Source organism: Dipteris shenzhenensis, chromosome 4 (assembly GCF_047967505.1).
Source record: "Dipteris shenzhenensis isolate YYH24624 ecotype China chromosome 4, Dip_SZ_1.0, whole genome shotgun sequence".
In the NCBI taxonomy this organism is placed as follows: domain Eukaryota; kingdom Viridiplantae; phylum Streptophyta; class Polypodiopsida; order Gleicheniales; family Dipteridaceae; genus Dipteris; species Dipteris shenzhenensis.
In genome coordinates this window covers 36911238-36933839 of record NC_141599.1, presented here as the reverse complement: position 1 = coordinate 36933839, position 22602 = coordinate 36911238, and the positions used below count along the sequence as shown (strand labels likewise).

Sequence of the window (22602 nt, the reverse complement as noted above, 5' to 3'; positions counted from 1 at the left end):
TGTAGACCCATTTACATGGCAATGCTTTCTTTCCATGTGGCAAAGAAACCAAGTCCCAAGTCTTATTCTTCATAAGTGAACTCATCTCTGATTGCATAGCATACTCCCACTTGCATTGATCCTCAATCCATCATCTACCCTTGATTGTATACCTGTAGGAGTACTTGGTGGTACCATTTCTTGCACATTTGGTGCATGGACAGCTTGCTGTCTATCAATATATGCAGGTGGATTCACATCCTGGAAAGTGATTCTCCTCATTTCCACATCCCTCATGGGTGCCTTATGCATCTTCTTCTCATTGAAGACCACATCATGGCTGCGTATGATCTTCTTTGCTTCTGGATCCCAGAGACGATAGCCCATCTCTCCACTTTCACCATAACCCAGAAAGATGCATTTCCTAGACTTAGGATCTAGCTTCTTTCGAAGCTCTTTTGGCACATGTGCATATGCCTCACACCCAAATATATGCAAATGAGAGTAAGAGGGCTTCTTGCCACTTCATGCCTCTTCAGGAATACCACCATCCAAACTCTTACTAGGTGATCTATTGATCACATGCACTGCAGTCTTCATTGCCTCAGCCCAAAAACCACCAGAAAGACTTGCATTGGAAAGCATGCATTGCAACCTTTCTTGAATGGTACGGTTCATCTTTTCTACAACTGGATTTTGCTCTGGAGTACGAGGGGATGTGAGCTCCCTCTTAATCCCACGTGTATCACAGAAATGTTGAAAGTCATGAGAGAGATACTCTCCACCATTGTCAGCAGTCCGTAGGCATTTAAGCATTCTACCTGGCTGATTCTCAACCAAGGCCAGCCATTTCTGAAATACCTGGAACACATCACTCTTCCGAGCTATAGCATAAGCCCACACTTTCCTAGTTGCATCATCAATGAATGTCACATAGTATTCAGCCCCGCCTAATGACCGCGTAGGCATGGGACCACATACGTCTGAATGCACCAAATCAAGCATTTCAAACTCTTTCTTTCCCCTTCTTTTATGGGCTGATTTAGTCTGCTTCCCATAGAGACAATGCTCACAAAATTCAAAATCAGAGAAACTCAAATGCGGTACATAACCCAAACGGCATAAGAGTTTCATTCCATTCTGGCTCATGTGCCCCAACCTGCGATGCCATAAAGAAGTGCTTGGCTGCTCGGTTATTACAACAACATGATCAAATACCCCTGATACATGTAAGGGATACAAAGTCCCACACTTGGCACCCCTGGCCAAAAGCATAGAGCCCTTTTGAATTTTTCAACTCTGAAAGCCAAAAGTGGTGTGAAAACCAGCATCATCTAGCTGACCCACTGAAATAAGACTCTTGGTCAGCTTAGGCACATGTCTCACATGTTTCAAAACAAATGCAGACCCATTTGCAAAAGAAAACTTTATGTCACCTGCTCCCACTATGTCACATGCATAGTCATTTCCAAGATGCACACAACCTGTCTTTCCACTGTCATAAGTGGAGAACCATTCCCTATGGGGAGTAACATGGAATGAAGCACCAGAATCCAAAATCCAATCCTGGGAATATGCATCCTCTGAAGTGGTAAGCAACTCTGCAGATAAACTAGAGACATGAAGAGAATGTCATTGTCACCATCATGTGTGATTGCATTAATCTCCTCGATCTTCACTTTTCCTTTGTCCTCCCTTGGACTCTCTTCCTTTTGATTTGCACCCCAATTTGCATTCTTTTTCTTATCCTTTTGCTCTCTTTTCAGCTTGTAGCAATCCTTTTTCATATGGCCCTTCTTGCCACAGTGGTAACACTCAATGTATCGTGCCCTGGATTTGCTACGAGACTTCCCTCTTTCTTGGGACTTCCCCTTGAACTATGATCTGCCCCTTTACACATTTAAGGCTGCATCCTGCTTGTTGCCATCCATAGACTTCCGTCTAATCTCCTCGGCCAACAAGCTACCCACAACATCATCAAATTTCAGTACTCCACCAGGTGCAGAGTTACTGACAACTGTACGGAAGGTATCCCATGAGGATGGCAATGAACATAAGAGAAATATTGCCTTAGTCTCCGCATCAAAATTCATTTTCTGAGTCTGAAGCTGGCTGAAAATAATATTGAATTCATTCAAGTGAGAAGCAATGGAGACCCCTTCCTTCATCTGCAGCTCAAACAACCTCTTCATGAGGTAAACTTTATTAGAGGCAGTTTCCTTCTCATAAGTGGCACACAGTTTCTTCCACAAATCTTCCGTAGTCTGCTCATTTACTACTGTGAAATAAACTGACTCTGCAAGATGAAGTCTAATAGTGGACTTTGCTAATGCATCCAACTCATTCCAATCATCCTCAGACATATTTGCAGGCTTAGCTTCAATCCCTGCCAAGGGTTTAATCTGCTTCTTTTGAATAAACACATCCCTTATTTGTTCTTTCCACAAAGAAAAGTTTGTCCCATCAAACTTTTTAATGCTGAAAAACTCCTTTTCAGACGTGGAAGAGGATGCCATGATGCAAATGAAACAAAATCCCAAATGCTAGTGCCTGCAAGAGAGAATCACACCAAATACTAGGTGCACCCAAATGTGTATGCCACAATAGAGTGAAATATCACCAAAATTCAAAGCTCAAAGCATCAAAAGATGCATCTGAGTCATGTGCATATACTATGCATCCATATGAGCAAATCTAGCCCAAAAGAAAATGCCAATAAGTGCTAAATGACTCAAGCATAAACACCGTCCACTGGTATATGCATCAATAATATCTCATCCAAGAGAGCATAGCACTATCAGTGCATCACCTGCAATGTGTCAAAGCTGTCCCTCAGCTTAAAATAGCATCCATGTGCAAAGCGTCCATAGAAATAGCATCCCACAAGGCAATTTGGGCCTATCAGCGCATCCAACAAGGACCGCAATGCATCCAAATGGCCTATAAATCATCCATTGCAACCCAATGCATACCACGAATGAGCGCACACTGCTCAAACTACAACCAGAGTGATCTGCATAAGGTATGCTCAAGAAATCATAGTCCTACGGTAATGAGCGCTACTGAAAATAAAACCTGAGATGCCTCAAAACATGGGCGCCATTGCATAATCGGAATCAGCAAGAAAATCTACAAATATCTCTCTTCTGCTAGAACTCCAAAATCCCAACTGATGAGTGAGAAATGGGAGTCAACACTTATCCACTACCATGTGGCATAAATCTAAGGTTTCAAAACCTTAGTATGAAAAATGCATAATAGAGAGACGAAATTGAATACACAGAGATCTATAACTCTGAAAATCCTCCACCGAATCGCACAAGAACTGACAGGTAGGGGTTTTTGGGCATCCGGAACGCAATGGGACAGACGGTTTTGGAAACCGTGGTCTCAATCACTGGGTCCAACACACGGGCTGAAAAACGTTTTTTGAAACAGAGCTGTTTGTAAACTCCACCGGAGTGCGAATGATGAGTAGCATAGAAGTTTTAGGACCTCCTGAGTCCACTGGAACTGACAGATCTGCAAATGGTTGCTCCAAACTTGAGTTCCAACACCCGGGCAAAAAACGCAAGAACTGACACAGTGAGTCAGAAATCCAATGAAATGATCCCAGATTCAAGAATGAAGGTGTTTCCAAGCTCCTGAAGTGAAGTGGACACCAAAAGCAAGCAATAGTTTCCTCTACAAGTCAATATGGAGTCTCTGTCATCGAACGGAACAGGGAAAAGCTTAAAAAACGACTTTTTTTTTTGAAAGCTCTTAACAGGCTCTCAAAACCACTTCGCAAAGCCAAAGTGACTTTTCCAAAGGTTCCTCCAAGGTCTCTGCACACTCGGATGCAAGTAAAGTTATCCACAAAGCTTCCCACAGAGCTTCTCCTTCCTCCCACAGAGCTGCTGAGCTTCAAGCATTCACGCACGCTCAGCTAGATCACCCGGGCTCTGATACCAGTTGAGAGTGCTCTCAACGGAAGCAAGAATGGAAGAAGGAGAGAGAGAGAGACAGAGAGCCACACAAGTTTTGGTGGGTGCAGAACCACCCTAATCTTCTTTTTCATTCATTTATATATGTGTTTGAGTATTGTACATAACCAGGGTTAAGGCACAGTGACCTTTAACCCCTGCTCTCAACGGAAGCAAGAATGGAAGAAGGAGAGAGAGAGACAGAGAGCCACACAAGTTTTGGTGGGTGCAGAACCACCCTAATCTTCTTTTTCATTCATTTATATATGTATTTGAGTATTGTACATAACCGGGGTTAAGGCACAGTGACCTTTAACCCCCACAGTTGTGTTGGCCCCTAATAAGAGCTAATTACTTAAGAGTATAGGGAGCTCAACAAGGTGATGTTCCTACCATTTGGTCAATATGATCATGAGTGTTCCCAGTAAGTAAAAAGTATAATTGGACCTTGTGAAACTCAAGTTTACGTTCAACTTCATGTCCAACATCAACTTTAGGCTTGATCTTAATGTCAGACATCGAGTCCAAGCTTCAGCTTAAGATTGGACATGGAGTTGAAGCTTTAGCTTAATGCTCAACATCAATTTAACGTCGAACATTGAGTTGAAGATTCAACCTGATGTCAAAGTTAGAGCTTCAGACATTGAGTTCAAGCTTCAAATATATGTTGGATATCGAGTCAAACCTTTAACTTGATGTTCAACATCAAGTTGTAGCTTGAACTTGATGTTGAACATTGAAGTTAGGCTTAATTTGATGTTCAACAATGAGTTCAAGCTTCAACTCAATGACCAACATTGAGCTAAAGCTCTGACATTGAGTTGAAGCTTGGACTCGCTATCCAACATTGAGCTAAAGCTTGGATTTTGTTGTCAAACCTCACTTATCATGTTAAAGGTAGAATCCTGAAGTTGAGCTTTATCAATACGTAAAAGCCTTGTTGACCTGTCTATATAGTATTAATAAAAAGAATTTTGGGGAACTAATGAAAGTATTTAAAGATGTCCTTAATGAGATATATGGTGTGAAAGTGCTTTAATTTGAAACTTTGAGTAAAGTTATCCTCCATTTTGATGTTGTTCATCAAAATGGAGGTTGAAAATCCTTTTTTAGCACTACCTCATTAGAGGTAGTGCTATAATAGAGGATTGAAACTCTTTGTGAATTTCCACATGTAATTTGAGAAAAAACATTTACCACATACAGTTTCATGTTTGTATCTATGTTTGGAGTTTTTGGGAGCCATGTTGCCTTTTGGGTTGTGAAATGGTCCAAGAACCTACCAAAGTTTCATTAACATTCTTTTGAAAATTGACTTTCTGACAATTTAAATCTTCATGAATGACTTGAATTTGGATACTACTCCTTGGAGTCACAACAAAGGTCTGATATAATTGTTTTTGCACCAATTCCTACAAAATGCATGTTTAGTGTTCCTTATTGTGTGCTTTTGGGGGATCCTATTAGCTATAGGGAAATCATGAGAAGGTCAAGAGGATAAGGGAGTTACCCACCCCATGTGGCATGCCCCAATTACAAACGAGGAGTGGGATATTATGGTCAATTTATTAGAGATTATGCTACCTAAAATTTTAGGAATAATGAGGATCTCAAATGGGGAAAGGAATAGGATTGATCTTTCAAAGAGCTCAAAAAAATGCTAGAAAATCACCCATTTTTGTTCCTCCAGACGATAGTAGTGACCTATTCCATCATTCTAGTTCCCATTCTAGTTCCACCAGACTCTAGTAGTGATTTATTCATGTTCATAGCAACGTGTCGATAATAGCATGCTATTAAGCCTAGTACCATGACCCAAATATGTATCATCCTATAGTTTTCTATAGTGAAAGCTTCTACTTGTTGGTTGTGATGCACTGCAACATAGAAGTTTTCTATTATTCTTTCGTCAAAAAAATTGTGGAATTTGCCACACGTGTCCTCTACATTCCCTGATGTCGGCAAGATCAATGAAGCGCATACATCTTCGCTTGTAACATAGATATCCCAATGCATTTAACATGTTCTCCTCCTTCATTACTCTCTTCCTCTTTGGTTGCTTTTGTGGATCTGCCTGGATTCGCTTTCTCTTCATGCATATGTATGACCATTTTCGTTCCTCGTGCACGTTGTTATCTGTATTTATGCACTTCTTCTCCTCACATTTGTTTGTAACCAAGCATCCATGATTGGTCGTTGCATCCTTGGCCATATCAAAATCAAAGTTAAATATTGAATAATCCTCTGTTGATCTCATCCTCATTTTTAACATACTCTTAGGACCATTCAATGAATTCAATATTCTACGAGAGTATTGAGAACCTTGAAACTCTTCCACTCCTGAGAGAACATCGCTCATTGGGACATCTTGCATGGCTTTCACAAATCCACAAGCTTGATTGACACCAGGTTTGTTAATATGCATGAACTCATCCACACTTGACAAGGCATCGCTATTGAAACCTTTGCCCTTCTCACTGTGCAAGAATTCATCCACCCCAGATAAGGCTTCGCTTCTAAAATCATTTTGTTTCTCGGAACCAATGAACTCATCCACTCCAGATAAGATGTCACTTCTATAATTGAGTACATTGAAATCATCCACATTTGAAGTGATAGAGCTTGGCACATGGACACGCTTTTTAGGTCCTTTGATATTGTAGTATACCTTGTCTTTATCATTGAAAACCACGTGCCTCTTTCTCATGTTTAAAAATTGCATGCTCCAAAATTCCATTTTCTTTGTTAAAAGTGAGGCTTTGAAATTGATGGCGAATAGGCTAAAACCTCCAAAGAGACTAATAAAATGGAAAGTCAATCATGAATTAAGAACAAAAATGCCTCATCTGTTGGTCAGTACTAGATTGCATGGTGACTTGTGATGACCCCATAATTGATGAATATGAGGAACAAGAGGCCTCTACACAATTGAGTGGAGAGGAGACAACTTGTCTTGGTGAAGATTTATTCAAGATCAATATGATTTCACATTGGCACTCAAGATTGGTGAATATATCCAGATCAAGGAAATTCCATAAGGGTACAACAAAATTCAAAAGCCCTCAAAATTGCAGGATTGCTAGTGTCAAGGGGGTTGTATGGGCTAGAAAGATACTAGAATATTATAATAAATGCTTTATGATGTAAGGAGGTTCCAGAATAGAAACTATGGAATTGTTGGTCATTTCATAATGAAATAGATAGGGCAATCCCTCTCACTGATATGGAAAAAAAATCAACGCTTATTCATTTCTTACATTTTATGCAATGCAAAAATACAATGGAAACATTTCATAAATAGAGAATATGAACTACATATAATAGTATCATTCATTCATTATCAGATAATTCTTGTAACATAACTCTCAATCTCTCTTGCCTTAAGACTTGATTGAGAACCACATTCCAAATCCTCAAAAACATATAGTTTAGAATTTGAAGGGTACAACCTTTGATAAGTGGCTCTTCATATCACAAAGGATAAAGTACAACTTTTCTACATACTTATCACTTAAATATGGACTAGCTATATCACTAGTAATCAACCAAAGGATAGTTGAACTTCAAGTGATTATTATGGTTTGACCCCCTAAATCCCCTATCGACGTCCTTAAGAAGCTAAGGGAATGCATTGATGGGGATCTCTTTGAAGACAAAGAAAATGGAAGGTCACACAAAGGTAACACAAATTTGTGGAAAAAGATGTGGAAGATGAAGTTCCAACAGAGTTTTAAGTTATCGTGAGAGAGGTAAAAGTGATGAGGTGGAGTTCCAATAGAGTTTGGAGTTACTATGAGAGAGGTAAGAGGTGACGAGAGCATGCAAACTCTCTTCTCAAGATGATTTAAGACATTAAACTCCATGATTGGTGGTGAACTAGCCATTCTTTTCACTCATTCCACATCATTAATTACATGGAATTAATGGAAACTTTTAAATTTCTGCTAAGTACGTGGGAAAATCCATTGTATGATGGGTCTCCAAATGAAGGTGACTATAGACATCCTGCCAATTGGCCTCTTTAGTTTGGTGCATCACTGATTCAAACGATGTTTTCTTTATTGTTCAAGTTTTCAAAGTGGGGCTCAAACATTTCAAGCTGTATTTTCTTTACTATTCACGTTTATGTTTTCTGCACTGTTCAGGTTTTGAAAGCTATCCTCATCTTCAAACCCCAAACACAAGCACATTTGCTAATAGAATACCAACCACTTCTTTGACTTTTTCACAATCATAGCCATGATTGAGCGATGATTCTACTTCTTTTTCATGCTCATACCATCGAAGATGGGCAAGCATGCCACTTCTCAAATTGCATGGATAGAGCCTTTAGTACTTGCATGCATAGGCTAGTAGAAAATAAATGCACCCTATAGACAAGTCTCATGGAGATACATACTGTAGAAGTACTATCGATTGGCAAGATGCTCTCATGCTCATTCCATCATTGACTATTTAGCCTATCATAAGTGATAGGAAACTATGACCCAGAGGGTTGGCATGTGCATTGTGAGTGTTCCTCTCAACTGTAGCATAAACAAAGTGTTATTTTTGTTGAATCATCACGCTACGATACCACCAATGACTTGGGTTTGGAATATTGGAATTAATCTAGGCCCACTGACATCAACGTTGAATCATAGAACCATGACTAATTGATGTGCAAAAGACTACTTTGGTGATATTTCCTCAAATAGCTCTTTTGCCATCCCGATTTCATCTTTTATCTTGAAATACAATTCTCATTTTTCTTTTCCAAATGCAAAAAAGTGTCTGAGACATGTTTTGATCCAAAGAAAATTTGGTCCTTAAGATATGACAAGCCTTGTTCTAAGGTAAACCATTCGAAACTACACAATAACACATGCCTTATCCCTTAGAGAACGGGACCAAAAAAGCTTACAATGCCCAAATCTCCACCATAGCATTTTGATCCTGAGTCCAATAGGCAAGTTTGACACTCAGGGACTTCATCAAGAGCTCTAAATCCTTCCTCTGTAATACCTCAAGTAACAATTGAGTAAAATGCTTGTTTTTTCTCAATAGAATACCTAAATGGCTATAAACTTCTATGGACGTACTTTAATGTTGATTAGCCTTGATAAAATTTTGCAAAAAAACCTTCAATTATAGATGGAATTGCATGAGCAACTTAGTTTGATGTTGTTTACCACAAATGTTGGTAGGTTAAACTTGAATTATTCGAATGACAATTGTTGATGAAGATTCCATATTCTCAGATTGTCTTGATAAAGTGTGGTCACCTTGATCAAGTATCAAATCTAGATTAGAGTGGCTTAATCTAGCTTCATCATGTCCCAAGATATAAAATAAAGCCACATGCTAAAATGACATGGCATGCAAAAATGCCGTTGAATGCTTGATTTCATGGTTGATAATCAATCTGCACGGGTAGGGATAATTGATCGGAGAAAGTATTGACATGGTTGATAGTCAATCTATGTGGGTAATGATCATTGATTGGGGAAAGTCTTTACATGGTTGATAGTCAATCTGTGTAAGTAGCAATGATTGATTGAGGGAATTCTTTACATTGGATGGAAAGTCAACCAATGCAAGATCATATAGATGATTCCCTTACAAGAGAATTTATCAAACAATTGCATGTCCACAAGCAAGGGGTCCATTGTCAGTGCATTAAGACCACTATCTTATGGGCTGCTTGATCGAGGAATGACCAAGTTTCTTATTGATTGTGCTACATCTTCCTCATGATAAATCTACCAAAGAGTGTCATGCAGTATCACTGTTGGATAAATCTCAAAGAAATCTAACAAAAGAAAATCCTCTAGAACATGCTGAGAGTGCTCTCAACGGAAGCAAGAATGGAAGAAGGAGAGAGAGAGACAGAGAGCCACACAAGTTTGGTGGGTGCAGTACCACCCTAATCTTCTTTTTCATTCATTTATATATGTGTTTGAGTATTGTACATAACTGGGGTTAAGGCACAGTGACCTTTAACCCCCACAACCTCCCACTTAAAGGACAATGTGCCTTTAAGGGAGAACAACCAGTGAGCATACTATCCAATGCCCATCAATACACGACAATACTCAAACCGCTGACTAGGTAGACTCTTCGTCAGCATATCTGTAGGGTTATCATCTCTATGAACCTTGACAAGCTCTATGCGCTTGTCCTCAAGTACCTCCCTGATGAAATGGTACTTGACCTCAATGTGTTTGGTCTTTGCATGAAAGACCGGATTCCGTGCTAGCTGAATAGCACTCATGGAATCACTATGCAATGTCGGTACACTTGTATGAATCCCCAAATCTCCCACTAGCCGATCAAGCCATATAGCCTCCTTGCAACCCTCTGTGGCTGCAACATACTCAGCCTCTGTGGTAGACAAAGCCACGCACTTCTGTGCACGAGACATCCACGACACTGCACCACTTGCAAAGGTGAACACATAACCAGAAGTGGATCTCCTACTATCCACATGCCCTGCATAGTCTGAATCTGTGTACCCAAGTACACGCATGTCTCCTTTACCAAAGCAAATGCACATCTCCTTGGTACCCTTCATGTACCTCATGATGCACTTAACTGCCTCCCAATGCCTCTTTCCTGGATTATCCATATAGCGGCTAACAACTCCCACTGCAAATGCAATGTCTGGTCTAGTAGCTATCATAGCATACATAAGACTCCCAACTGCTGATGCATAAGGAACCTTGGCCATCATGGCCCTCTCCTCATCTGATTTGGGACTATCTGTATGACTCAGTTTCACATATGGAGGCAATGGAGTACTCACTGCCTTCCCCCCCTCCATATTGAAACGCTGCAATACTTTTGTAACATACTCTTTTGTGAAAGCCAAAGGAGTTTCCTACTCCATCACGCGTGATGCGCATACCAAGAATATGACCTGCAAGTCCCAAATCCTTCATATCAAAGGCCTCATGCAACTTGGCCTTTAATGCATCTAGCTCATAAGTATTCTTGCTAGCCAGTAGCATATCATCCACATATAGTGCCAGGATTATCAGGCTATTATCCTTAGCCCTTTTAGTGTAGAGGCAGTGATCAATTTCACTCCTTCTGAAACCCTGGGACCGAATGAAAGCATCAAACTTCTGATACCATTCTCTAGGTGCTTGCTTAAGACCATAGAGACTCTTTTTCAGCTTGCAAACTAAATGCTCTTTGCCCTTTTCTTCAAAGCCTTCCGGCTGCACCATGTAAATTTCCTCATGCAAATCCCCATGCAAGAAAGCTGTCTTGACATCCATTTGCATAAGCTCCATATCCTCTGATGCCACTAGTCCAAGCATGCATCTAAGTGTGGTCATCTTCACAACCGGAGAGAATATCTCATCAAAGTCCACACCCTTCTCTTGCTTGAACCCTTTAGCAACCAATCGGGCCTTGTACCTAGGCACATCATCACCTGTGACCTTCATTTTGTAGACCCATTTACATGGCAATGCTTTCTTTCCATGTGGCAAAGAAACCAAGTCCCAAGTCTTATTCTTCATAAGTGAACTCATCTCTGATTGCATAGCATACTTCCACTTGCGTTGATCCTCACGCATCATAGCCTCTCTGTAGCAAGAAGGCTCCCCGCAATCAGTAAGCATCACATAGTCTACCCCTGGAACAAACCTATCAGGCAGTCTAGACACTCTAGATGATCTTCTCAAGGGCATTTCAGCTTGCTGTCCCACCTGCATATCAGCCACATTTGGCTCATCATTTCCACCAATAGATGATCCATCATCTACCCTTGATTGTATACCTGTGGGAGTACTTGGTGGCACCATTTCTTGCACATTTGGTGCATGGACAGCTTGCTGTCTATCAACATATGTAGGTGGATTCACATCCTGGAAAGTGATTCTCCTCATTTCCACATCCCTCATGGGTGCCTTATGCATCTTCTTCTCATTGAAGACCACATCATGGCTGCGTATGATCTTCTTTGCTTCTGGATCCCAGAGACGATAGCCCATCTCTCCACTTTCACCATAACCCAGAAAGATGCATTTCCTAGACTTAGGATCTAGCTTCTTTCGAAGCTCTTTTGGCACATGTGCATATGCCTCACACCCAAAGATACGCAAATGAGAGTAAGAGGGCTTCTTGCCACTCCATGCTTCTTCAGGAATACCACCATCCAAACTCTTACTAGGTGATCTATTGATCACATGCACTGCAGTCTTCATTGCCTTAGCCCAAAAACCACCAGAAAGACTTGCATTGGAAAGCATGCATTGCAACCTTTCTTGAATGGTACGGTTCATCTTTTCTGCAACTGGATTTTGCTCTGCAGTACGAGGGGATGTGATCTCCCTCTTAATCCCACGTGTATCACAGAAATGTTGAAAGTCATGAGAGAGATACTCTCCACCATTATCAGTCCGTAGGCATTTAAGCGTTCTACCTGACTGATTCTCAACCAAGGCCAGCCATTTCTGAAATACCTAGAACACATCACTCTTCCGAGCTATAGCATAAGCCCACACTTTCCTAGTTGCATCATCAATGAATGTCACATAGTATTCAGCCCCGCCTAATGACCGTGTAGGCATGGGACCACATACGTCTGAATGCACCAAATCAAGCATTTCAAACTCTTTCTTTCCCCTTATTTTATGGGCTGATTTAGTCTGCTTCCCATAGAGACAATGCTCACAAAATTCAAAATCAGAGAAACTCAAATGCGGTACATAACCCAAACGGCATAAGAGTTTCATTCCATTCTGGCTCATGTGCCCCAACCTGCAATGCCACAAAGAAGTGCTTGGCTGCTCGGTTATTGCAACAACATGATCAAATACCCCTGATACATGTAAGGGATACAAAGTCCCACACTTGGCACCCCTGGCCAAAAGCATAGAGCCCTTTTGAATTTTCCAAATTTGAAAGCCAAAAGTGGTGTGAAAACCAGCATCATCTAGCTGACCCACTGAAATAAGACTCTTGGTCAGCTTAGGCACATGTCTCACATGTTTCAAAACAAATGCAGACCCATTTGCAAAAGAAAACTTTATGTCACCTGCTCCCACTATGTCACATGCATAGTCATTTCCAAGATGCACACAACCTGTCTTTCCACTGTCATAAGTGGAGAACCATTCCCTATGGGGAGTAACATGGAATGAAGCACCAGAATCCAAAATCCAATCCTGGGAATATGCATCATCTGAAGTGGGAAGCAACTCTGCAGATAAACTAGACATGAAGAGAACGTCATTGTCACTATCATGTGTGACTGCATTGATCTCCTCGATCTTCACTTTTCCTTTGTCCTCCCTTGGACTCTCTTCCTTTTGATTTGCACCCCAATTTGCATTCTTTTTCTTATCCTTTTGCTCTCTTTTCAGCTTGTAGCAATCCTTTTTCATATGGCCCTTCTTGCCACAATGGTAACACTCAATGTTCCGTGCCCTAGATTTGCTACGAGACTTCCCTCTTTCTTGGGACTTCCCCCTGAACTGTGATCTGCCCCTTTGCACATTTAAGGCTGCATCCTGCTTGTTGCCATCCATAGACTTCCGTCTAATCTCCTCGGCCAACAAGCTACCCACAACATCATCAAATTTCAGTACTCCACCAGGTGCAGAGTTACTGACAGCTGTACGAAAGGTATCCCATGAGGATGGCAATGAACATAAGAGACATATTGCCTTAGTCTCCGCATCAAAATTCATTTTCTGAGCCTGAAGCTGGCTGAAAATAATATTGAATTCATTCAAGTGAGAAGCAATGGAGACCCCTTCCTTCATTTGCAGCTCAAACAACCTCTTCATGAGGTAAACTTTATTAGAGGCAGTTTCCTTCTCATAAGTGGCACACAGTTTCTTCCACAAATCTTCCGTAGTTTGCTCATTTACTACTGTGAAATAAACTGACTCTGCAAGATGAAGTCTAATAGTAGACTTTGCTAATGCATCCAACTCATTCCAATCATCCTCAGACATATTTGCAGGCTTAGCTTCAATCCCTGCCAAGGGTTTAATCTGCTTCTTTTGAATAAGCACATCCCTTATCTGTTCTTTCCACAAAGAAAAGTTTGTCCCATCAAACTTTTTAATGCTGAAAAACTCCTTTTCAGGCATGGAAGAGGATGCCATGATGCAAATAAAGCAAAATCCCAAATGCTAGTGCCTGCAAGAGAGAATCACACCAAATACCAGGTGCACCCAAATGTGTATGCCACAATAGAGTGAAATATCACCAAAATTCAAAGCTCAAAGCATCAAAAGATGCATCTGACTCATGTGCATATACTATGCATCCATATGAGCAAATCTGGCCCAAAAGAAAATGCCAATAAGTGCCAAATGACTCAAGCATAAACACTGTCCACTGGCATATGCATCAATAATGTCTCATCCAAGAGAGCATAGCACTATCAGTGCATCACCTGCAATGTTTCAAAGCTGTCCCTCAGCATAAAATAGCATCCATGTGCAAAGCGTCCATAAAAAATAGCATCCCACAAGGCAATTTGGGCCTATCAGCGCATCCAACAAGGACCGCAATGCATCCAAATGGCCTATAAATCATCCACTGCAACCCAATGCATACCACGAATGAGCGCACACTGCTCAAACTGCAACCAGAGTGATCTGCATAAGGTATGCTCAAGAAATCATAGTCCCACGGTAATGAGCGCTACTGAAAATAGAACCTGAGATGCTTCAAAACATGGGCGCCATTGCATACTCGGACTCAGCAAGAAAATCTGCAAATATCTCTCTTCTGCCTAAACTCCAAAATCCCAACCGATGAGTGAGAAATGGGAGTCAACACTTATCCACTGCCATGTGGCATAAATCTAAGGTTTCAAAACCTTAGTATGAAAAATGCATAACAGAGAGACGAAATCGAATACACAGAGATTTATAACTCTGAAAATCCTCCACCGAATCATGCAAGAACTGATAGGTAGGGGTTTTTGGGCGTCCGGAACGCAATGGGACAGACGGTTTTGGAAACCGTGGTCTCAATCACTGGGTCCAACACACGGACTGAAAAACGTTTTTGGAAACAGAGCTATCTGTAAACTCCACCGGAGTGCGAATGATGAGCAACATAGAAGTTTGAGGACCTCCTGAGTCCACCGGAACTGACAGATCTGCAAATGGTTGCTCCAAACTTGAGTTCCAACACCCGGGCAAAAAACGCAGGAACTGATACAGTGAGTCAGAAATCCACTGAAATGATCCCAGATTCAAGAATGAAGGTGTTTCCAAGCTCCTGAAGTGATGTGGACACCAAAAGCAAGCAATAGTTGCCTCTACAAGTCAATACGGAATCTCTGTCATCGAACGGAACAGGGAAAAGCTCAAAAAACGACTTTTTCTTTGAAAGCTCTTAACAGGCTCTCAAAACCACTTCGCAAAGCCAAAGTGACTTTTCCAAAGGTTCCTCCAAGGTCTCTGCACACTTGGATGCAAGTAAAGTCGCCCACAAAGCTTCCCACAGAGCTTCTCCTTCCTCCCACAGAGCTGCTGAGCTTCCAGCATTCATGCACGGTCAGCTAGATCACTCGGGCTCTGATACCAGTTGAGAGTGCTCTCAACGGAAGCAAGAATGGAAGAAGGAGAGAGAGAGACAGAGAGCCACACAAGTTTGGTGGGTGCAGTACCACCCTAATCTTCTTTTTCATTCATTTATATATGTGTTTGAGTATTGTACATAACTGGGGTTAAGGCACAGTGACCTTTAACCCCCACACATGCCATTATGGAAGACACCTTCATTAGGTTACACACCCACAAGATTAATGAAGAAGATGTAGTGTGACCCATGCAACAAATGGATGTGATTATGTAGTAGGTTGTCTAGCTATCATAACTTGGACCATAAAATCCTTGATCCTGTACCCTAGATCCGAAATCCTAAACCCTAAACTTAAACCCTAGACCCTAAATTCTAAAATTAAACCCTAAATAATAAAGTCTAAACGATAAACCCTAAAACATAAACTATACACCCAAAATTCTCCATCTTTAACCCTAAAATACACATTTGAAGCGTAAAGCCTTTTTGAAATTATTCACCATGGTGTGAAAAGTACAAAAAAATGCATTTTCACGCGAACTCAAGGCACAAATGAAGTCTCAAGGTGATTGATGAATAATGAATGAACGATGTATTTTTGAGATTGCAAATGGCATAGATGTGTTCAGGTGGCAAAAATCATAACTTGTTGACAAAGCTTTTGATGCTAGCAATTGCCATCAATTATTTTAGGTAGGTAAGGCAAGAAGTTCCAACACTAATGAACTTGATTCAGTGACAAATAGAGCCAAAAGGGTAGGATCTTTGGTGCTATGAACTTAATTCGGCAACAAGTCGAGCCATGGAAAAACCAAAGGAAGAGACAAAAAGAAAAGAGAATCGGAGAGGTAGAACTGTACATGCTTTTGAAACAAATTCTTTCAACACATAACACTAAAGTTAATTGAAACGAATTCAAAAATGTATTGGGTGTACAAAATAAGAAGAAAATCTGATGGTAACATTGACAACCCATTTTGTTGGAATATTTTTTGTTGCTAGGTGTCAAAGATATCCAAATCTATTCATTGCTGCCTACAAAACAAGGGGGCATGGGTGCTTGCTCAACATTACCTTCAGCTCTCAAGGGAGACAATAGAAAAGGGATCCCCCAAAATAGAAAAGCATCTAATAAGCATGGGTAAGCATCTAACATGTGGTAAAAGATTCACAATTACAAGCCTCTTAACCTCCTGTTTGATCGCAATACTGTTGCTTGGGAGGGCACTATCAAATTAAATAGCCAATGGCAACTTTATATAACATGGCTTAAAACCTTTAACCATATCATTACACATGCTCTAAGTTAACTAAGTACACCATTGACGTGTAGACCACATTGCTCAATCAAAATGGCTTAACAACCTTTCTAAATAGATGTATTGCTCAAAAGCGTTCATGCGCTCTTATTTGACTTGACTTCATATATGACAGGCCCATGGTGGCGTGCTAGTGAGCATTTTTAAAACTGCTTAAGTTAAAAGCTACCCTCTAAGTTAGCTAGCTTTTGCATCTTAAATGCTGGTGTTCACACCAAATTACCCAAGTGCAGTAGCATCACCCCAAATGGGCATAGGAACCATAGATTAATAGGCAAAGCGAATTAAATTAAGGACAAATGTTTTCTTTGGGCAAGTTGTGTAAATTAGAAGAGCTAACCGCGTCCGTACGCCTTGAACGAATACACATTGACCAGCTAATTGACAAATTTATTAGCCTCCGTCTGCCATGGCGCGCCTAACAGCAACACATCTGTTAAAACATCAAATCCCATGATACCACGTGTGCTGTGTCACATCCCCGATCCAAAATCAATGGGCACATGGCACACACAAGCTGCAACATGCTTAGTGCCAACGAACCAAACTAAGCCACATGTTATGCCCGCTACCAAACGACTGAATCCCACCATGCCACGTGTACCGTGCCCCCTCCCCAATCCGTAAAGGTCTGGGGTCGGCGGAGAATTGATCTCCACCATCTGATCTCAACCTTTTCTTAGTGGGAATATGCCAGTGTAGCAAAATTCGCCCAATCCCAACTCTCACCCACAATTAGAGTAACTCGAGTGTTTGTCAGAGTGTTTGTTAGTCTATCATAGCATAGTAGACTGGGTGGGGTATTTAAAGTTTGACATTTAGTTCTACCCTTCCATGTACCTTCATCTTTAACCTATTAACCACGGACACCCAAAAAAAAAAGAGAGGACACGTGGCGTCTTGGGGGAGAAGAGCGTGCCACGTGTCACAAAGAAGGAGCTCTTGGATGGAGGCTTGGACGGGGGGGGAGGTGGAAAGACAAGAGGCAGGCTTTGGGGAGGAGGTGGAAAGACAAGAGGCAGCTTTAGGGGCAAGGAGGAGATAGAAGGTCAAGAATGGAGGAGATGGAAGGTCACGTTCGGGAGGAAGGAGGAGATGGAAGGTTAATGGAATGAAAGGAGGAGATGGAAGGTGTCAGAGCCTAAGACTTAGCCAAAATTTCAAAATCCAATCCAAGTATGCAAGGTGAATCGATTAGCAATTTAAGAATCAAATTAAAGATCCACCTTCAGATGGGGAGTTGTTCAGGATGGTCATGCATCTTTGCCCGTGCATATGGTATGGGGCGGTCTCCTTTGCGTGATGCACACTCCTGAGCAAGCGTATATGCCACGTTACTTACCCTTTGGCTCACGACTGCCAACGGTCGCTCGTCCGATTTCGTGGACTTTAGAGGCATTTGGGGCATTTTCGTACCGAGAATGCCAGTGCCCCGGCCTCCTCACTACATCCTCCGGCCGCCATCTAGGGAATTGTCCTCCAGTGTCATGAAAACCCACCTCCCAAGGACCGGCGCCCAAACCGATTGCACAGAATCCACATGGCAACGCACAACGCTAACCTTGACGGCTGGGAATGGCCACGTGCGGCCATCTGGGAAGCTCCCGGCCTAACGACCGGCTGCCTGAATGAGTAGAGGCATCACAGTAAAATCCTTTTCGCATGATCTTTCTCATTGTAAATCATTGAACGTACCGAACTTGATACATCTTCACAGGGAACAAAGGAGGCCATTTGCGTTGATGATTCGTAGAATTCTGACTGGCTATAAGCATATCCGGCCGAAGAAAGCGTTCCTTCTAATTCCTGACGTGGAGTGTATACCTCCTGCAAAACAAAGACACACATTTTATACTGCACCTACTGCTTCAGTCCTTAAAAGGGCTCATAATTGCGATCCTCTCAGATATATTGGAGAGTTAAACAAAATCTGTGAAGTCGAAGGGTTAGTTGTGGGACTCAATGCTGTGGAACTTATGCGCCAGCGAGGATTGTACCTTTCACAACATGTAATCATGTATCTTCTCCAGGAATGCACAAATAAACAGGATCCAGTAGCTGGCAGGCGTTTGCATTCTGTTATGGTCTGCAATGGACTCCTTTCAGTGGAGATTCTAGGAGATTATTTCATTCGTCTTTTTGCCGTGTGCGGGAGCTTATTGGAAGCAAACCTCGTTTTCTCCAAGATTTCAAGACCAAGTGTGTACACATGGTATGCGATCATATCAGCACACTCCATGCAGGGAGAAAATGAAAGAACGCTTGAATTGTATTATGCGATGCTAGATAGCGACGTGAGGCCAAACAAATTTATATTTTCTTGCATCTTGAAATCGTGTAGCAGCATAGAGGCCATAGAGCAGGGCAAGCTGATACATGACCAGATTATCAAGTGTGAACTTGAATCAGATGTGGTTGTTGGGAGCTCGCTCATTGACATGTATGCCAAATGTCAGCTCCTTGAAGAGGCGCGCAAGGTGTTTGATGAATTGCCCAACCGGAACATTGTTTCATGGGGAGCAATGATTGCAGGATATGTCCAACTTGGATATAGTCTTCTTGCTCTTAAACTTCTTGAGCAAATGCAACTCGAGGGCATCAAGCCAAATAGAGTCATGTTTTTGTGTATACTTAAAGCTTGTGGAAATCTAGGGTCCTTAGCACATGGCAAGATCATACATGATCTAGTCTTACAAAATGGACTTGAATCAGATATTGCTATTGGGAACACCCTGCTTGACATGTATGCTAAATGTGGAAGCCTACAGGAGGCTCACAAAGTATTTGTTTATTTGCCAGCTCGAAATGTAGTTTCGTATGGCGCACTGATCGGAGGATATGCCCAGCATGAGCATGGTTTTACCGCTTTTAATCTTTTTGAAAAATTGCTACAAGAAGGCATCCAGCCAAACAGAGTTATCTTTTTGTGCATCTTAAAAGCATGCAGCAGCGTAGGAGCTCTAGAACAGGGCAAACTGATACATGATCTGCTCATCAGAAGCGGGCTCGTCTCAGATGTGGTTGTTGGGAGCTCCCTTATTGAAATGTATGCCAAATGCGGTGACCTGGAGGAAGCTCGCAGTGTTTTTGATGATTTGCCTAACCGGAATGTGGTGTCATGGGGTGTGATGATTTCAGGATATACTCAGCATGATCAGGGTGATGCAGCCATTCTACTCTTCACACAAATGCAACAAGAGAACATACAGCCTGACAAGTTCGTTTTGTCATGCATGTTGAAAGCATGTAGTTGTATACAGGCCATAAAACAGGGAAAGTTGATACATGATCAGACCATCAGAACTGGACTTCATGTAGATGTGGTTGTTGGGAGTTCCCTTGTCGATATGTATGCGAAATGTGGTAGCCTGGATGAGGCCCGCAAAGTGTTTGATTATATGCCTGATCGCAATGAGGTGTCATGGGGTTCCATTATAGGGGCATATATCCAACATGGCCAAGGTTTTCCTGCGATTGGGCTTTTTGAGAAAATGTTACAGGAGGGTGTAAAGCTGGACGAAGTTCGCCTTTTGTCTGTCCTGAAAGCGTGTGGCAGGATAGGAGCCTTATGGCAGGGCAAGCATATACATGATCTGATAATAAGAAGGGGACTTGACTCAGATATAGTGATTTTGAACACGCTCATTGACATGTATGCCAAGAGTGGGAGCCTGGAGGAGGCAAGCATGCTGTTTAACAAGTTGGAGAATCTAGACATTGTATCATGGGGTGCAATGATTGCAGGATATGCTCAACATGGCCACTACAGTCTGGTGAGTCAATTTCTTGCAGATATGCAACGTCAAGGTTTCAAGCCAAATGATCTGATCTATACTAGCATTCTGTCAGCCTGCAGTCATGCAGGGTTAGTGGAGGAAGGCTATAAACATTTTAAGGCTTTGCGAGCAGACCATGACATTGCACCAAGTATTGAGCATTACAACTGCATGATCGACCTTCTGGGTCGTGCGGGGCGCTTGAAGGAGGCCAAAAGCTTGCTTCAAAATATGCCAATTACAGCCGATAGTTATGGATGGGCATCTTTGCTGACTGCTTGCAGAACATATGGTGACACGGAACTAGGAAGGCATTGTTTTGATCAAATTGTTCAATTAGATCCTGGTATTGCTGCTGGATATGTAATTATGTCCAACGTTTATGCTGATGCTGCTATGTGGGAGGATGTTCACAAAGTACAAGAGTTGAAAAAATCTGCCAGTGCATGGAAGAAGCCAGGAAGGGCCTGGATTGAGATTGAGAACACTGTGCACCAGTTTGTTGTTGCAGACACAGCTCATTCACAAATTGATGTAATAACTGCTAATTTAAACAGATTAAGTTTTTCAATAAAGGCTAATGGATATGTCCCGCAACTAGAGTCAGTATGGGAAGCAGTGTTTGAAAAGGATAAGAAAGACATTTTTTATAAGCAATCTGAGGATGTAACTACATCTGAAGGTCCAGCTAAGATTGCAAGAATTCATCAAGTTTGTATAGACTGTCACAATGTCAGCAAGATTATGTATAGTACTGAAAAGCCAGAAACTATACAGAATGATAGAAGTTTGCTCATAAAACAGGTTTAGCTCTTGTCCATGTTACGTATGACAAGATATCGTGAGTGTGGAATCCATTGAACAGTACAGAATTCTTCCTGCTAACCGTGTGCAATGTTCCACATACCCGTTTTGTTGAAATTACACGTTACCTCCCCACCTGTGAGTCCCCAAATGAGGAGGACTAGGGGGATGATGACCTGTAGCAGAAAAAGGTTTGAGAGAATGCCACATGGGCAGAAAAGAAGGCTGACATGGGCCAGATTCTGAGAGAAAAGAAAGCACTGCCACATTGGCGGCATTCAGCCTGCCATGTGGGCAGGATATGACTGCATGGAAGGGTTTCCTAGAGGCATCATAGGGTTCTGGATGAGGGCTGGCTGAGGTGCATACGGAAGAAGGGCCGGCGCAAAGGGTAGCCAACAAGGGCTGCCACGGCTCATTATAGGCTTGCAGTAGGTCTGCAGAGTCCAGGAGCGGAGCAAGAGTCAGCTGTACAGTCTTGGGCAGCCATACAGTCCAGGCCAGGTCTGCTGGGGGCAAGATTCTGGTTGGCTGCATCACGGATCGGGTTGGCCAGATCTGGGGTCTTCTTGCCCTATATGAAGGCTCCCATTGGGGGCCTTGACATTCATTTGTGCCTCACCTTTGGTCGCATAGTAGAGCAGCAAGGAGGCCTAGGAATCCAGTGTGTAGAACACTCTCTTTGCATGTACCTTCGTCAGCAAAGAGACCAGCAAAGAGGGTGTGGGAGCAGCATCTTGGCAGCCCCTTGGAGCACACAGCAGGTTGACAAGGTTGGAGGTGTTGCAGAGGTGTAAGGTAGAATATGGGAATGCCAACAGTACACATCTGCTAGATGGTGGTGGGTTGTGTACTACATTTTATATAAGGATTTGCATATTTTATGCCATCTATTCTACGTATTGTCTCTATCCTACTTCTTGAGCATGCTATGGTTTGTAGCTGTGATTTACTTTAGTAATATTGGGTGCACAAGAGACTGAGTGTGATCTGTTTTATGCTTGGACTACTTTGAATGAGAAGCCTTTAGTAGCCTCAAGACTATTGGAGTAGCAACAGTCCTTGTATCTGATTGCATTTGGCTAGATTGTCACAATGTTGGTGTTGTGTGTCAAAAAATTTGACCACTTGCATTCTCAACTTAAACCTCTTTGTATAGCAAGTTCCTAGAATCAGTGAGTAGCAAGGCTATGGATGTTGAAGTGCTGCTCCTCGCTC

General features: G+C 41.9%; 1 protein-coding gene across 1 annotated transcript; it reads left to right on the top strand.

The window, feature by feature from the left end:
* The first annotated feature begins 18780 nt into the window (after positions 1-18780).
* On the top strand, positions 18781-22187 carry LOC147902794 (putative pentatricopeptide repeat-containing protein At3g15130). The gene has a single exon (XM_087374026.1). The coding sequence runs from the start codon at positions 18781-18783 to the stop codon at positions 21388-21390; it is 2610 nt and encodes an 869-aa protein (XP_087230152.1). The 3' UTR covers positions 21391-22187.
* Positions 22188-22602: the final 415 nt, after the last annotated feature.

Excerpts from the sequence above, each read along its gene's own strand:
- LOC147902794 (XM_087374026.1), top strand. The coding sequence starts at position 18,781 with ATGCGCCAGCGAGGATTGTACCTTTCACAACATGTAATCATGTATCTT.